Below are 18,713 nucleotides of genomic sequence, written 5' to 3'. Positions count from 1 at the left end.
ATCAGCAGTTAAGTTTACATGAGTCAGCAGCAGTAGCTCCATTCACTCACAAACACCACTCACTCATGGGGAATGGGCTTTTTGATCCAGAAGAAACCTCCAGGCTCTGCCAATAGGCCCAAGTCCACAGAAGCAGCAAGAAGCCACTGGAATATCACAAGAAGTTCTTTGGTGCATTTTTTTTCTCTACAAAGTCACAATGAGTGAAGATCAGCAAAGAAGTCAAGGAGAACCAATGCCACAGCATCGCCACTGTGTGCTGGGTTATACTTATATTCTTTTCAAACAATACGCATTCTCAAGTATCAGTGCCTGGGTATGTGTAAATGAATTTTTCCAGGCAGCTTCCAAAAAAAAAAAAAAAAAAGCAAACATCCTCTCATAAAAAAGTCACATAATACAACTGAGTCTCTAAAGAAAGCAGAACTTTCCATTTCATACACCTCACAGGACCAGGGCGGAGCCTTAAGGAGTCATAATTAGTTGCCATTTTCTGAATCCTCACTGTATGTCTAAGATCACCACACTCGGATGTTACACTCTTCCTGGCATCTGATTCCGAAGGACTAAGAGCTGGCTACTGTAGTGTGGCAGCAAACTGAATCATCTGACACGGTGACAGTACTGTGGGGGGGAGGGTTTTACACTTCCAACGGTTGCTAAGCAAACTACTTTTCTAACATTGTTCAGGGATATGATTTGTTTCATTTGCTTTTCTTCTTAGAAAGATTTGTTTTATTTTTAATTACATGTGCGTGTCTGTGTGAGTATGTGTATATGCATTGTAGATGCCCTCAGAGCCCACAAGAGGGCTTTAGCTAGAAGTACAGAAAATTGTCATCCACCCAGAGTGGATGCTGGCAAAAGAACTTTGCAAGAACACGAAGCCCTCTTGACCCCTGAGCCACCCCTCCAATCCCAAGGGTAAAATTTGTAAGCAGGTTAAAAATCAAATAAGTTTTCTCAGCAATCAGAGTTGTAAATTGAATCTCTGAGGGGCATTTAGTCTAAGAGAGGGGAGCACTAGGAACAAACACTTATAGGCCATGTTAGCCCCAAGCAAGCAGAATATAATTACTGTCTTTGTCACTTTTGATTGAAATGTATTTGGGAGGGCATTATTTGACCCTAAGTGAGCACAATTTGCTTATCGTTTATAACAAGGTGCCTTTCGGGAAATGGGTTGTCTTAGTGTTTTCCTGCTGTGAACAAGCACCAAGACCAAGGCAACTCCTATAAGAACAGCACTTAGTTGGGGCTGGCTTACAGGTTCAGAGGTTGAGTCTATTATCATCAAAGCAGGAACACAGTAGCATCCAGGCAGGCATGGTGCAGGCAGAGCTGAGCGTTCTACATCTTCACCCAAAGGCAAACAGGAAAAGACTAGCTTCCAGGCAGCTAAGAAGAAGGTCTTAAAGCCCATGCTCATAGTAACACACCTACTTTAAGACTACACCTCCAAACAGTGCCACTCCCTGGGCCAAACATATTCAAACCACTACATTCCACACCCCAACAGCTTGTTCAAACACATGAGTAATGGGGGCTATACCTACACATAGCATGAAAACACACTTAGTCCAACTTTCAAAGCAGTCACAGTAGTCCCAACAATGTTAAAAGTCCAAAGTTCAAGGCTCCTTCTGAGATTCATCCAATCACTTAACTGTAATCCCCAAAGCAAGACAGGAAACCAGCTGGGCAAACTCCAAAGTCTGCATCTTCATTTCTGACATTAAACCAGTCTTCAGATCTTCAATTCTTTTTTTTTTTTAATCTATGTTGACTGTAACAAACGCCTTTCTCCTGGTCTGGTTCCACTCTGTTAGCAGCTTTCCTCAGCAGACAGCTCATAGTTCTGGCATCTCAAAAATCTTGGGGTTTCCAAGGTAACTTCAATGTTACAGCTTCTTGTTTCAATATCTGGGATCCATACATGATCTTCTGGGTTCCTCCAAAGGGCTTAGGTCACTTCTCCAGCTCTGCCCTCTGTAGCACTCTAAGCTCAAGGTGATCCACTCGATTGCCACTGTTGTTCTTGGAGATCATTTCATGGTACTGACATTTCCAATACACTGGGGTCTTCTGCTGCATCTAGGCTTCACCAATAGCCTCTCACAGACTCTCTTCATGGTGTCAAGCCTCAATTCCTTTGCATGGGCCACCAACTACAACTGAGGCTGCACCTTCACCAATGGCCTTCCATGGCCTCTCACAGTGCCAAGCCTCAGCTGCTGTTCATGACCCCTTCATGTCTTCAAAACCAGTACCACCTGGGTGACTCTAACACATTACCAAGTACCAAGTGCAGAACAAAATACAACCTTGGCTAACTCTGGAACACAGCTTCTTTGTACTCTCAGAAAACAATTCCCAGAAGATTTCACCTCAGTGATGCTGGTCTCTTCTTAATCAACACTAATTTCTTAGCTCCAGCTAACCAGCATACTTGTCCCAGTCGTCCCTTCCATTCTGGATGCTAAAGCCAGAGCCACATGGCCAAAGCTGCTGAGTTCTGCTGTTTCCTGTGGTTGGAACATGATTCCCCCCGCATTACCAGCTTTCTGTTTTCCATTTGCATCACTGCCTAAGTTTGGCTGTCCTGGAACTTGCTCTGTAGATTGACCTTGAACTCAGAGATCTACATGGCTCTGTCTTCTAGGATTAAAGTTATGTACCACCATGCCTAGACCTAAGGTTAACTGGGTGGGATCTTCCCCCAAGGTCCCACTCCCTTAATCTGTTATCTCCCAGAACATAGGATTCACCTTCATTCTACTGGTACCCTTTAGTACTTGAGCCATATATTTTATATTTTTCCTTTTTCAGCTTGCTCCTTTTAATTAAAACCTTCTTCATAAAAGTGGACTTTGGTAACCACACAACAGAATTGTTTTGAGACTTCCTTTTTCAAAGCAATGAATCTAAACCTCTTCACCTTAATTTCAGTCAGACTCCTGAAAGAATGGCAAAATACAGCCACATTCTTCATCAAAATACCAAACAACAGACTCTAGAACACATACTGAAATTCTTCTCAACTAAAACCCCTTGGGCCAGGTCTACACAGTTCAAGTCACTCTCAGCAACAAAGTCCTCCATATTCCTATTGGGATAAACCACTAAGCCCCACTTAAAGGATTCCACTGCTTTCTAAATCTGAAGTCCTAAAAAATCCACACTGTTACAAGCAAAGCATGGCCAGGCTTATCACAGTAATAGCCCACTCCTGGTACCAACTTCTGTATTAGTTAGGGTTTTACTGTTGTGAACAGACACCATGACCAAAGCAACTCTCATAAAAACAACATTTAATTGGGTCTGTCTTACAGGTTCCGAAGTCCAGTATTATCAAAGCTGGAGCATGGTAGCATCCATGCAGACGTGGTACAGGCAGAGCTGAGCGTTGTACATCTTCAACCAAAAGCAAACAGGAAAAGATTAGCTTCCAGTCAGCTAAGAGGGTCTTAAAGCCAAGCTCACAGTGACACACCTACTCCAACAAGGCTACACCTCCAAATAGTGCCACTCCCTGGGCCAAACATGTTCAAACCACTACACTTGTATTGTGTTAGGGAGCCAATTGTTCACTCTTAGTGGAATCCGAAGTCTTTTGGCCTTGTCAGTAGTAAAAGCAAATCAGACCCCAAGAAAAGGAGCCTCCTCTGATGTAGAAACTTAATGGTTCTTTGGCACAAATCCCATCTGTGTTGTCAGGAAATCAGCAGTTCAGTTCACAGGTCAGCAGCAGCAGCAGCAGCAGCAGCTCAATCCATCTGCAAACTCTTCATTGATAGACCAGTAGTCCAGTTCAGTAGTGTCTGGGTAGTAGCAGCAGTGGTATGGCCTCGCAAGAACAGCCAGGCCTCAGTCGAACCAGCAGGAGGGATTCGGGGCAGCAGCAGCAGTTTTCTTCTGTGCCTCTCTCAACAAAGATCAGTGAAGACATGAGACCAAGAAGTGTCTCAGAGCTAGCTCTGTCCGCAGCCCCTCTGACAGTCTGCTGAGCCCTCGTTATACTCCCTCTAAACATCACGTGTCCTCAAACTGCTCTGGCCTCAGCCTGTGAGTCTGTCTCAGCAAAACTCCACTTGAGTCTTTATCAGTTGACATCACTCTGCCAATTGTCCTGAGTCCTCAGAAGCAGCAAGAAGCCACAGCACATTACCAGAAGGTTTTTTTGTTTGTTCGTTTTTGTTTGTTTGTTTGGTTGGTTGGTTTTTTTTTGTTTTGTTTTGTTTTGTTTTTGTGCATTTCTCTCTGTGGAGTCCCAACAAATAGAGCCCAACTACACAATGTAAGGCAGACCAATACATGCGTGATGTTTGTCCCGGCCCATGGGAACACCAACGGAGACCCTGGGGGGAGTGGAATGGATGGGACAAGAGGCAGGAGAAACAGAGACAAGACAGTATTCTGATCCAGTCTCATTTAATCAAGCAAAAAGCACTTGCTTATAAGCAGAAACATCACGCAACACAAACTGATAGTCAGGGTAATGATAAACATATGTCACATCAGAAACCAATGGCATAAGTTTTGATTTCCCAGAAACGTCTTACCTACAATAAGTTTCAATTTCCTAAAGTTTCTAACTAACAATAAAGTGAAAGTCATTCTTGTGCAGAAGCAAGCTACCAGGAAGTCTCCAGTATTCTTAGCTGGTGGTAACCCCACATATGCTACTTGGAAACAAGGGCCCATGAAGTGGGAAACATAGCTCAGGCAAAGAAAGGCATAAGCAGGCCGGGTGGCCGCAGACAACACTGGTGCAGAATCTTTCATCACGTGACCTTTCGTGTGCTTGCTTTAGCAGAGCATCCTCTCTCCTTTGTCTGGTTCAGTGAAAGGTTCCTTCACGAGTCTGCCTTAACCATTCACCTGTATCCACTTTAGCAAAACCATGTCTGCTCTAGCAAAACATCCTTTTAACATAACTGACTTTCCAAAGAACCCTTAAGTTTCCCCTTTACTCCTCCCTTTCCCACACTCTCCTTGTGTGTGTGTCACAGTGCTTCCTTATCTCAGAGCAGTGCAACTCTGGGAAAAGAGGAATATGTAGATGTTTTTGTGACTGTTAGGGAAGGGACAGGGTCAGAGCTCATCTGATGCCTGGAGATCGGCCGCAACCTCATGGCTCCTATGGCACAGCTGGGTAAAGCGCATCGAAGGTCCAGTTTACAGTGGTTCTTCCGGTTCTTGGAGTCACCAGTTGCCATTTTCCCAATGCTCATAGTAATTTGAGAGCACCTCCTCCTTGCATCCATCTGACTCTGAAAGATAAGAGCTGGTGTAGTATTGAAGCGAGTTAGAACATCTGTAATAACAACTGTACTATAGAGTAGGGGTACGGTAGTGACTGCTGCCCCTCTTAAATATCTAAGGGATGAAGAACTGTAGTACATATCGAGTTAACTTTCCCGTGGGCCTGGCAGCCACTAGGATCTTAAAGAATGACTACAGACTGCAAGAAAGTAGCAGCTTAGGCCCAGGCGTGCACCCTAAGGCACTGCTTGGCAGCTGTGGATCTGATGAGTGCATTCTTTTCTGCTCTAGTCAGTCAGTAGTTTGGTCTATTAGACTCATAACCATTCTTACAGCATTGTCATTGGGCCATTCATCTCTGTGGGGGGTGGAGGGGAAAGCATGGGAGATGCCCGGGGTGCGGCACATGTGTTCCCAAGAGTCAGAGCTAAGGGTGGTGGTGGTGATAGCACACACCTTTAATTCCAGCACTGGGGAGGCAGAGGTAGGCAGATCTCTGAGTTTGAGGCCAGCCTGGTCTACAGAGTGAGTTCCACAACAGCCAGGGATACACAGAAAAACCTTGATTGAAAAATCTGGGGGGCGGGGGGGGGACTTTGAAGATCTAGTAATTTGCCACTTTATTTAAAATTTCAGAGATGCTTGGACAAGTATGATGGTTTAACAGGTAAAGGTGTTTGCTGCTAAGTCAAACAACCTGAGTTAGATGCCTAGAACCTACATGGTAGGAGAGATAGGAGAGAACCAACTTCTGTAAATTATCCTCTGACTCACACACACACACACACACACACACACACACACACACACACACACACACACCCCAAATGAATTACAAATTTTAAAAAACTAGAATTCTACTGGTTATTAGCATCCTCAGGCATCATCTCTCAGAGCAAAAGGCAACTTCTGTTTCTCACATTCTGTATTTGAGAAAGAAGCATAGAGTCCGTGAGGAAATCTGGGTTCTCCTTGGACACAAACTGGGTGGAGCAGCATCGCTGCTGCCTTTAGACTCCATCTGCGTCCATTTTCTGTTGCTATAACAAAACACCTGAGACCAGAACAGGACTTATTTGGCACACAGGTCCAGAAGACCGGGAGCCTCTGTCTCACAAGGTCAGGTTTCTGTCGCTGCGAGAAAACCCTGCTCAAAAATAACTTGGGAAAGACAGGGTTTCTATCGCTTTTTCATCACAAGTCATCATGGAGGGAAGTCACAGTAGGAATGTGGAGGCGGGAACTGAAGCTGAGTCTTGGAGGAAAGGCTTTGCTAGGCTTACTGGCTTGCTCTCCATGGCTCGCTTGGCTTACTTTCTTATACAGTCCAGGGCACCCTGACCAGGGCTGGTAGCACCCACAGTGAGCTGGGCCTGAAGGACTCCAGTGGGCCTGAGCAGTACACACTGGCTTCTGGCCGGCCTGGCCCTTCCACTGTGCCCTCTGCCTTACTAAAAACCATCAGATTACATTCCTAAAGCTAGCCACCAAGGTCTATCCTCTTATGTGGCCACTTCCTCCTCCTGTGGCTCACAACCAAGGTCCAGCTATCGAAGTATTTTAGTCCAGCAGTCCAAAGCCCCCTTAGGCTCACCTAATTGACATGCCCAGTTAAAAATTAAACACCTCATCTTAACTCGAGGGTTTCCCTTTTACCTTTATAAACTGTCATTTGCCTACAGGCCCTGTTGAGCTCCTCTCTATCTGGAGGCAGTTCTCCCTTCCCCCCTCCCTAGACCCTTCCCCCTCTCCCTTGTCCTCTGTCTCCTGTCTTTGTCTCTTATTCCCTTCCCTTTGTCCTTCTGTGGCAAATGAATTTCCTTTGTGCTGAGAACTTGGTCTTGGGGTGTCTTGTACCAATTCTGGTGCTTTCAGGGCCCTCCTGTATCATTGTAATCAAAAAACAAATGTCCACACACTTGCCTATAGGGAATCTGAGGTATTTTCTCATCTGAGGTTGAGAACAACACAAACTACTCTGGCTTATATCAAGTTCACAATCATTGTCGTTGTCGTCGTCATCGTCACCATCATCATCATCACAGAACAACATCCTAACTTGAGATTATGTTGTGTGACAAAACTTTTCCTGGGGAGATGCTACACACAGTTCTACTCACCCCAGATAGGGATGAGTACCCCAAAGTACAGATATGACCAAAGTTCAACTTGGTAAACCGTGAGTTGTATTGAGGTTACTTGCGGAAATATAGGTGAATGGTTACTTACGGGAGCAGAAATGGCTCAAAACCATCTGTACCGCCAAAGCCCACAACAGCACAGATGACAGCTCACAAAATCTGGGAACCTGGAGCTCATTGCAACAGCCTTTAAACAGTTCAACAGGTTGAAGAGTGTCTGTTCTAAGTGACTCAGTTGGTAAACCCCCAACAGGCGGCTTGGTCGGTTCTCCTTCCAGCCATCTGGTCTGGTCTCATAGTCTTCTTTGCAGCCTGGCTTGTCTGAGCAGGAGCAGGACTTTGTTGCTTCTCTGTCAGGGATCGGCCTATGGAATTCGGTGAATTTCAAGGACTTCCAGGAGATATTTTGAGTTTTTTCTTTTCTTTTTTTAAAGATTTATTTATTTATTCTATATAAGTACACTGTAGTTGTCTTCAGATGCACCAGAAGAGGGCATCGGATCTCTTTACAGATGGTTGTTAGCCACCATGTGGTTGCTGGGAATTGAACTCAGGACCTCTGGAAGAGCAGTCAGTGCTCTTAACCACTGAGCCATCTCTCCAGCCCCCGTATTTTGAGTTTTTTAAAAAATATTTTTCATGATCTATTTTTATTTTCTGTGCATTGGTGTTTTGTCTGTATGATGTCTATGTGAGGGCTTCAGATTCCCTGGAACTGGATTACAGTCTGTTGTGAGCTGCCATGTGGGTGCTGGAAATTGGACCTTGGTCCTCTGGACAAGCAGTGGCTGAGCCATCTCTTCAGCAGATGATATTTTGAGGTTTTTTTTTATCTTCCTGTTTAAGAAACTTTGCTGTAGAATGGAATGCTCCAGTCTCAGAAGAAGCCACTCTATGACAAACGGCTCAAAATGAAGCAAACAGAGCAAGCATGCTCACACAGGTCTCTCTACCCCTCTAATGGAATCACAAATACCATCATTGGGACCCCCCTCCCCTGACATTGTCTCACCCTATCCCCCTCCAACACCAAGTAATATTAACATACGAATTATTACTATTTTTGGAATACAGATTCAAACTCTATTAGAACTAGGTTGCTTTGCAAGAAGCCTAGAACAGGAAAGAACTCTAGGGCAGAACCAGGCTGTGAGTCAGGCTGTGATACAAACAGCCCTTCCTTTTGGATCACATAATATAAGATAGTCTGTAGCATTAGGGTATTAGGGATAAAAAATTTGTAACACGGTCAGTTACACAGCCTTAATCCTGTCCACCCCTGGGAAGCAGAGGCAGGAGAGGAGGATCGTGAGTTCCTGGCCAGCATGGTCTAAGCAGGGAGGTAATGTTTTAAAACAATAACAAAAATAAAACATCAGGGTCAGCCTTGGCTTGGAGAGGGGTTCTGAGAGAAGGCATGTCTGGGAGTTGCGAAAGCAACCGGCTCTACATCAAATCCTGGGTCCCAGTTGCCCGCCTAGGTTCTGCTGAGATGGCTTTCCAGACTGCTCGGTTAAGACAGCTAGCTCTCTGCTAGTAAAAATTCTAAAAGCTATCTGGAAAGCTCATGGGTTTTCTGACCAAAGTCAGAAAAGCTGCTATTAAAAAAAAAAAATACTATTGGATCTTCCAACCAAGTCAGAAATCCTGTTAGAAAAAAATTCCTAGAGTTTTTGTTTCTGTTTTGTTTGTTTGTTTTTGTTTTTTGCTTTCCAGAGGTCTCCAGATAGCTCTTGTTAGAGAAAAATTATAAGAACTGCTATTGCTTTCTGCTAACTCACCTCAAGTAGACCAAAACCCTAATTTTTAATTTACATATTAGTTCAGTTATTTATTCCAGGTTCCCTTTGACTATCCTATAAATCAGCATCCTGTGACCCCTGCCCTTTGATTCTTAGAAAACAGCAAGCACAAGGTTTCTTTTAACATTGCAAAATAATCCAGAGATCTGCCTGCCTTCATTACACAGAGATGCTAAACTAAATAACTATTTCTACCGTGCCTGGGGCTAACCTTGCTGTGTCCCAGGCTGACCTTGAACTCAGGAATCTGCCTGCCTCTGTATCTTTATGACAAGCTGTCTCCTTAATGCAGCTGCCTTTTTTTCCTTTAGATCTGTGAAGCCCCTCATAATTCACATTGCATCCTTATTTTTTGCATAGTCAAGAAATTATATATTTTCAAACTCATGTTTTTAGAGCTCTTCCCCATAGCTTTAAGGGTTGTTCCTGAAGGTCGCCGAGACTACGTTTTACTACCGAGACATTAGCCGCACCTTCGCCTCCTGGAGTCAAGTCATCTCAGATTGTCACGGAGTCATTAAAGTTAACGAAGAGGACATTCCTTCGAGGAATGTGAAAGTATGTATATGATTACACAACAAGCCTTATCCTACAGGGATAAGGGGCAGGAACCACGTGTCATTCTGTGTCTCCCAGGGAGGCAATAAAACAGGGGAGTTAGACATTGTGGTTCCAGAGATGGATCCAACAGAGAGCCCTTTGAACTACAAATAATGGTTGCTGCCAGGTGCTGGGGCTCATGGCAGTCAGAGGCCAGCTGACATAATACTCATCCCTATCTGGCAAACGTGGTACGGATGCTGTACGTACTGGAGAAGGAGAAATATGAGTGGAACCCTGTGACTGGCACGGGTGTTCCTCAGTTCTCCTTTGTCTGACCAGACCATGATACAGAGAGATAAGATAATAGACAACCTTGTATGCGTAGGCTCCTCAGCCTGGAAAATGTCTGAGATCTACTGAGGAGGAAGCTGAGGGTCTGTCTGGGGCATTGTAATAGGTGGTACTGGAGAGATGGCTTAGCAGTTTAACTGTTGGCTGCTCTTGCTAAGGAACCTTGTTCAGTTACCAGTGCCCATGTTGGTTGGCTCAAAACCTCCAGGAATCCCAGCTCCAGGGAATCCAACCTTCTTTCTTGGTCTCTACAGGTACTTACATGAGTGTTTGTACACACATGCTCTCACACAGACACACACACAGAGACACACACACACACACACAGAGACACAGACACAGACACACACACTGACACATAGACACTGACACACAGAGACACATACACAGAGACACACACACACAGACACACACCTACTGACACACAGACATACACACACAGACACATACACACAGACACACACACAGACACACAGACAGACACACAGACATACACACAGACATACACACACAGACACACACACAGACACACACAGACACACACACAGACACACACACAGACACACACACAGACACACAGACATACACACAGACACACACACAGAGATACACACACAGACACACACACAGACATACACACACAGACACACACACACAGACACACACACAGACACATACACACAGACACACACACAGAGATACACACAGAGAGACACACACACACCACACACAGAGAGACACACACATAGACACACAGAGAGACACACACATAGACACACACACACAGGGACACACACACAGACACACACCACACACACCACACACACAGACACACACACCACACACACAGACACACACACACACCACACACACACATACACACAGACATACAGACACACACACACCACACACACACATACACACACACACACACACACACACACACACACACACACACACCCCACAGGGTGTTAAATAGTACTGGAGAGATATCATGAGGAAAGAGATTCCTGAGGGGCTAAGGACTGGATATAGCTGACACAGTATGCATTACCAGAGCTTGCCTCTCAGCTCCCAGGACTTTGTGAGCTGATGGCTGGCAGCTTTAGCTTCTCCTAGATCTGCCCAGTATCTGCTAACATGCTGCATTTCTCTACTGGCTTCGATCAGTGAGGTGATGGCACATGGGCCTCCTCTGTGCTGAATAATTTTTGGTCAACTTGATATAAATAGGTTCATCTGGGAAGAGGGAACTTCAAATGGAAAAAAAAGAGTATCTCCACCAGACTGGCCTGTGGGCAAGTTGGGGGCTGTGGGTTTTATGGTTTTTGTTTTTTGGGTTTTTTTTTTTTTTTTTGATGTGGGAAGGCCCAGCCACTGTAGTCCTAGATTGTAAGAATAGAGCATGTTGAGTAAAGAATGGAGAGTAAGCCAGTAGGCAGCATCCTTCCATGACCTGTTTCAATTCCCGCTCTGATTCCCTCATGATGGACCATAAGATATAAGATAAAATAAACCCTTTCCTCTCTAAATTATTTCTAGTCATGGTGTTTATCACAGGAAGCAAACTAGGACACACCCAAACCAGGGCTTCCGCTCTCTAGCATCACATATCTCCTGATTTAGTCTTCATGAAAGTATGACAACACTCCCTCAGGCTCAGCCTGGGTCTCCTTTTGATCTTCTCTGACGTTCTACCCAGGGTCCAACTCCTCCCCCTCCCCTTCCCTCTCCTCCTCCCTCTTCCCCTCCTCCCTCCCTCCCCCTCCTCCCTCCTTCCCCCTCCCCCCTTTCCTTCTTCCCCCATCTCCTCTTATTCTTTTCTTCTCCCTCTCCTCAACTTATACCTCACGCTATCCCAGAATTTTCTATGTAGCCCAGGCTGACTTGAATCATCCTCCTGCTAATGTAAAAGAAACTCAAAGTCACAGAATTGATATTTTAAAAGATTTAGTAATAGATTTGCTTTGGAGACATTAAATCACACAAAATAGAATTTAGTAGTTAAGGGACTGCTGCCTCCAAAATACCCCAAGGATAAATATATTGTAGCCAGCCCTATTAGAGGTTAGCAAAATTTAACATGCTAAAATGTAAATGTGTGCTTCCCAGGATTTACTTACTATTTTTAAATTTTTATTTATTTATTTTACATATATGAACACACCATAGCTGTCTTCAGACATACCAGAAGGGGGCATTACATTCCATGACAGATGGTTGTGAGCCACCATGTGGTTGCTGGGAATTGAACTCAGGACCTTTGGAAGAGCAGTCACTGCCCTTAACCACTGAGCCATCTCTCCAGCCCTACTTACCATTCTTTAGGCTCCATTTCCATAACAAAAAAGAGAGCCCTGACCAAACTCCAGCCTTTAGGTCCATCCCGGAAGACATCCCTTTAATTTGTTGCCTAAGACAGATAACATAAGGCCACCAGTCATCATTAAGTCCTAGCCTGCCATTCCTCATAATCTTATCAGGAAAAAACATAAGATTTCGGGTCAGGAGATGACCCTGGGTAACAAGTATTCAGAAAAGAACATCAATAATGTACTTAAGAAATGATTCTGTCATCATCTTTGCTGTGTAAATCTCCCACCTGCCTAAGCGGCCAGATTCCTGTTTCTGTTTAAATTGTTCGAGGTGGGGCTGGAGAGATAGCTCAGAGGTTAAGAGCATTGGCTGCTCTTCAAGAACTCCAGAGTTCAAATCCCAGCAACCACATGGTGGCTCACAACCATCTGTAATGAGATCTGGTGCCCTCTTCTGGCCTGCAGGCATACATGTAAGCAGCGATAAATAATTCTTAAAATAAATTCTTCGAAGAAGTATAACCTGGGGTGGGGGATGAAGGAGATTTTAGGATGGCAGTGCAGGAGAAATGAATATGCCAAAAAGGCCTGATTTCCTTGGGCATTCTGTCCCTTTAACTGTTGTTAGCTCCCTCCCACAAAATTCAACTGTAATAGTACATATTATGATTTCAAAAACAGAAACAAGTAGACCTCTGACTTTGAAGCCAGCCTGGTTTACATGAGGGGTTTCAGGCCAGCCAAGGCTACATAGTAAGACTCTATTAAAACAAAACAACGACAACAACAACGACAACAAAACAAAACAAACAAAAAAAAACTTTAGGGGTTGGGGATTTAGCTCAGCGGTAGAGCGCTTGCCTAGCAAGCGCAAGGCCCTGGGTTCGGTCCCCAGCTCCGGAAAAAAAAAAAAAAAAACTTTAAATGTTTCCTCTGTCCTTCCTTTCCACAATTTAGTGTTCTCTTAATTATATGTCTTTCCTTCTTTTCTTTCTTTTCTGTAGTGGAGACGCTAGGGATAGAACTCAGGACTCCTGAAAAATCGAGATGTTATCTACCAGTGAGAGTTATCCCCAGCCTACACACTGTTTTCAGAGCTTTGAAGGCACTGAGAAATGTTCTCTGTTCTTAAGCATGCTCATCCAACCAGACTCTTTATTCTCTACGAAGAAGTCTTTTTTAAAAAAAAGATCTATTTTACGTATGTATGTATGTATGTATGTATGTATGTATGTATGTATGTTTCTGTTTGAATGTGTGCTACATGAGAGCTGGGAATCGAACTCTTGCCGTCTGCAAGGGCAAGGAGCACTCTTTTTTTTTTTTTTTTCTTTTTCTCGGAGCTGGGGACCGAACCCAGGGCCTTGCGCTTCCTAGGTAAGGGCTCTACCACTGAGCTAAATCCCCAGCCCCAGCAAGGAGCACTCTTCACTGCTGAGCCATCTCCCCAGCCAGGACTCTTTGTTCCTCATCTCTTTAATATCAATGGAGAAAAGTCTCTGATTGCCTTGATACTGGCTCCGTGAGTGTGCTAGGGCTTTCTTGGTTCTAGGTGACTTAATGTGAGTGTGTGTGTGTGTGTGTGTGTGTGTGTGTGTGTGTGTGTGTGTGTGGTGGTGGTGGTGGTGGTGGTGGTACTAGGGTATCTGAAAAATCAAAGGGTACTAAAGCCACCCGAGGTTTCCAAGTTGTTTTATGCCCAAGAAAAATAAAGAAATTTGGACAACGGTGATTAGAAAAATGAGGAGACACTATATTTGCACAGTTCTCTTACGGATCTTGTGAACTAGACAGCGACTTCCTATTTAAGTTTTATTTTTATCTTATGTGTGTTTGCTCACTGTATTGTTTGTGGAGGCCAGACCATGATGGCATGGTTTGAGCCACCTTAAGGGCGCTGGGAACCAACCAAGATCCTCTGCAGGAGCAGCAAATGCTCTTAACTGCTGGGCTATCTCTCTAGCACCTATGATTGAGGCAATCACCATAGAGACTGGTCACGTTTGAGAGCAAAGGGCCAAACCAGTAAGACTCCTTATCCCACATTCCTTAAGCGTGTTCCTGTTAGGAGTATGTTCAGGGATCTCAAAGGACAGAGAACAGTGCTCTGACTGGTCTGTCCACTGCAGAGTGGTGTCTTCAGGAGAGCGAACACCGAGGCAGGAGGCACACTTGGTTCCTCCTCTTCCGCCTCTGCCTCTTCCCCTCTTCCCCTCCCCCAACACCCCCCCCACTTTTTTTTTTTTTTTTTTTGAGACAGAATCTATGTAGTCTTGGCTGTCCTGGGGCTCTTTTATTTTTGTGCCCTGTCCCCCTCACTCCCTACGCTAGCTAGAGTCTTACCTCTAATCTTATTTGATTGTCTAGTCTTAAAGGAAAAACCAGTAAAGAAAATGAAGAGAAGGAGGAAGAAGTTGTTCACTTCAGTCTCTCCATTTCCTAGAATGCAGCAGGGCCTTTGTCCTAAAAAAACGTTTCTTACAAGGTGGGGGTAATCAAAATGCTTTAATTCCTTTTCCTAAACAGAAGTTTATAGTATCTGATAGAAAAGATTCATAGTTAATATTTCTAATATCCCTTTACCTGGTCCCTCATCCATCCAGAGGAGGAGAGAGTTGACTGATTCTAGATTCTTAAAGGGACTTCCTTTGATCCCCTAATGGGATACTGCTGTTTATAAAGCCGATGCGGGATTGTTTCTTTGATTACTGTGTCTTCAGAGTCACCGCTGTAAGGACCACACTGAAGATAGTCAATAAACACATTGATCTTACTTGATTAGATAAGAATGGGTCTCTGGAAACCTGCCAGACTGAAAATAAGGCCGAGTGGATTAAAAGACAACTCCAGAAGCAAGAAGCAAGAGTCGACAAGCAGCCTGATGAGGACCCAGGCTTGGCTGCTTTTCATACCAAAGAACTTTCATACCAAAGTTCCAGTGAGTCAGAGTGAACCACTGTGCATGCGTTACCACACCTGGGTGACTCTCATCCAGGTTTTTGAAGAATTTGAAAAACTTTATTTCTTTTTTTTTTTTTCTCTTTTTTTTTCGGAGCTGGGGACCGAACCCAGGGCCTTGCGCTCTACCACTGAGCTAAATCCCCAACCCCGAAAAACTTTCTTATTAATGTGTTTTTAAAACGTAAATTACATTTATTCAGAGAGAGGGAGAGAGAGAGAGAGAGTGAGTTTGAGAGTGTTGTGGAGGTGGGAAGGCAACTTACAGGAGTAAACTTTCCCAGCATGTGGGGAGATTCTGGGGGTCAAATTAATGTCCTAGGTTTTAGCACCTGGTGCCTTTACCTGCTGAACTATCTTCCTGGCCAGTAATCCCCTTGCCTTGGTCTCAGGATATTACTGCCAAGCCATCACCACGCCAAGTTTTTAATATTATTCCAGTGTGTGTTTGTGACTGTGTGTTTGTGTGAATGGGTAGGGGTCACTCCTGCCTCCCTCTTGTAGAGTTCAAACCTCACAGCACACACTTTTTTTTTTTTTTTTTTTGGTTTTTTTTTTTTTTTTTCGGAGCTGGGGACCGAACCCAGGGCCTTGCGATTCCTAGGCAAGCGCTCTACCACTGAGCTAAATCCCCAACCACAGGACACACTTTTATTCCTGCACCGCGTCTGCAGATTTTAAAGAAAGGTGTATTTCCCATTCACTTCATTTCGGAGTGCTGAAAGGAAAGCCCTTTTCTTTTTCTAATTTGGGTCTAGTGTTTAGGGGCCTGCAAATTAGCTGAGAATAGAGATGAGACAAACAAAATACAATTGTCGTAAAGAAAAATTTTAAAACCTCAATTTAACAAGGGGAAGGGGCCAAAGAGCAGACAAGTTTTTTTCTGTGTTTCACTAGAGAGAATGGAAGGACACAGGGAGCCTTTTTATGCTAATGGTCTGGAGCAGCTGAATCTTCCGGAAGCTCCCTGGGGGACACGGATGGCTCTTTAATTTCGTCATCTTTTGCTTTCCTCAGAGGAAAATCTAATATATTTCTTTCTGTCTCTAGGGTATCAATAAGGTATAAGGGTTTACCTTAAAAATCATCCTCATGCCAAGTGGGGAAGGAGGAAATCTGAAGATATTCTAAGCAGTTGGTTTGGGGCACCAAAATTTGAGATTTTAATTAAGAAAGCCAGAAAGGCTCAAAGAATGGGTCTTCAAATAGCTCTGGAGAAGGCTACGAAAGCAGGGAGAGTAACAATCACCGCACTCTAAGAGGGGCTCTGACAGTGTGTAGAAAGTGCGTAATCCTAAATCTGGTGCCGCGCGGTCAGGCCGGGGAGCAAACTTTCGAGAACCTCGGCCATCGGAGCTCCACCTGTTCCTTCAAGTTATTTCCTCCAGTGCGGAGTTCCGATAACATCCAAGTCCTGAGGTGGCTGCGAGCACTGAAAACACTCCGCGGAGCGTCCGGCTTACAGGAAGCGCTCACCAGGTCAGCTCTTTCCGGGGCTGGGTGGGGCGGATTTGAGGACGCCTCCAATGGGTCCCCCAGGACGCGTCACTGGCCTCAGGCTTATCAGAACTCCACCCGAGCCTCACGAACATCTTTACTTCCTCTCTTCCCTGTAGCAGCCTCGCAGTCCGGAGCTCCGGGGACCTCACGTCTAGCCTGGAACCGAGGGTGCCGCGGCACGGCGGACCTGCCGGCGAAAGGTTGCTTGCTTCCCATTCGCTCTCCCGCGCGGCTAACTTTAAATCTGACCCCGGGACCTGGCCGGTGAGGTCGGGCCTCGCGACGCCACCGCCGGAGTTGGAAAGCGAAACCGCTCTGCGCTAGGAGCGGCACCGCCCGCGTCCGCCCCTGGGGCCGCGTGTAAGTTTCGATTCTCCGTAAAGCCGAGTCCCGCGCAGCGGCCCGAGCGGCGGCAGCCATAGCGCGCCATGGCAGATCCCGGGGTATGCTGTTTCATCACCAAGATCCTGTGCGCCCACGGGGGCCGTATGACCCTGGAGGAACTGCTGGGTGAGATCAGGCTCCCCGAGGCGCAGCTCTACGAGCTGCTGGAGACGGCGGGGCCCGATCGCTTCGTGCTATTGGAGACTGGAGGCCAGGCCGGGATCACTCGGTCTGTAGTGGCTACTACTCGAGCCCGCGTCTGCCGTCGGAAGTACTGCCAGAGACCCTGCGACAGCCTGCACCTCTGCAAGCTTAATCTGCTCGGCCGGTGCCACTATGCACAGTCTCAGCGGTGAGTGCACTGGGGATGGGGAAGGTTCTCTACCTGCCTGGCCGAGCACCTCCGGGCTGCTTCCTGGGCGAGGCCGGAGCCGGGTGGATATCGCTATAAACCCCTTCTCCCTCTTTCTCTCTTAACCTCTAGGCTAGTCGTTCTCAACCTTCCTAATGCTGCGACCCTTTAATACAGTTCCTCAAGTTTGTGACCCCAACCATAGACTTATTTTCGTTACTACCCCATAACTCTTATTTTGCTGCTGTTGTGAAACGTAATGCAAATACCTGTGTTTCCGGATGGTCACATGCGACTTCTATAAGGTTCGGCCCCAGGTTGAGAAACTGGTAGCCAAAGAGCTATTGGAGTGGCTGACAAGGCTGCCTCTCTACCCTTTCCGTCGCCCGCCAGAATACTAAGTAAAGTACTTTTGGGCCAACCAGAATTTGTAGAAGTTGCAGGCACACCTTTCCTCCTTGCTACCCTGGTCTCCCGAGTGTTGCGATCACCCCAGAATCTTAGCGGTGCTTCCCAGTCTCCTGTGTCTCCGGTGCACCAATCCCGGGGTCGCTGTGATCCTTCAGTCCTTGTCTGTCATCCAGCGACCGGCTGAGCCACCTGGCCAGATAGATAACCAAAGGTGTAGTAGTGGTCTCTCAGCCTTCTTCCTACTCTGCGTGGCCCACACAGTGACCGACTCTTTCTTGCGACTCGCTCTCTCAAATTGCACGAAACAATGTGGGTTAACTTCTCAGGCAGCTGCTTCTGTTCCTTCTTGGTTGTTTTGTTTTGTTTTTTTGCTTCTCAAATACTAGGAGTTTCCAAGGTTTGAATGAAGCTTTTTGTTTTGCCGTCTTCCACATTTCTTCAAGACAGGGATCACTGGCTTGGGTTCACCTGTCATACCTACCGAGATGACTTCCAAACACATACAACCTGTGCAGGCCTGCTATGAATCCGGGTCTCATCCAAGGTCCCAGCTCCCTGCTCACATAGGCCAAACTTCCTCGAGGGGAGCAGGCTCTCCGATCTTATCCCCTACTTCAGGCCAATTTATATAATTTCTAATCCTGTCTGCCCTTTCGTCTTCCAGGTCTCGCTTCTGAGTGTCGCAGAAGTA

General features: G+C 45.6%; 1 protein-coding gene and 1 pseudogene across 3 annotated transcripts in view; both read left to right on the top strand.

Moving 5' to 3' along the window:
• The window catches only part of Hmgb1-ps18 (high-mobility group box 1, pseudogene 18), a 600,236-nt pseudogene that overhangs the window by 12,758 nt on the left and 568,765 nt on the right, over positions 1-18,713 (top strand).
• The window catches only part of Zc3hav1 (zinc finger CCCH-type containing, antiviral 1), a 50,299-nt gene continuing 48,551 nt past the window's right edge, over positions 16,966-18,713 (top strand). For all 3 annotated transcript variants that reach the window (NR_174122.1, NM_001398725.1, NM_173045.3), the window contains exon 1: positions 16,966-17,611. Coding sequence is in view for 2 of the 3 variants with exons in the window: in NM_001398725.1 (NP_001385654.1) it covers positions 17,304-17,611 (308 nt within the window). In the remaining variant the exon portion in view is untranslated. The remainder of the gene's footprint in view (positions 17,612-18,713) is intronic.

The sequence above is a fragment of the Rattus norvegicus genome, chromosome 4 (assembly GCF_036323735.1).
Source record: "Rattus norvegicus strain BN/NHsdMcwi chromosome 4, GRCr8, whole genome shotgun sequence".
NCBI classification, from domain to species: domain Eukaryota; kingdom Metazoa; phylum Chordata; class Mammalia; order Rodentia; family Muridae; genus Rattus; species Rattus norvegicus.
Note: the sequence above shows the minus strand (reverse complement) of the source record. Positions and strands in the feature narration are given on the sequence as shown.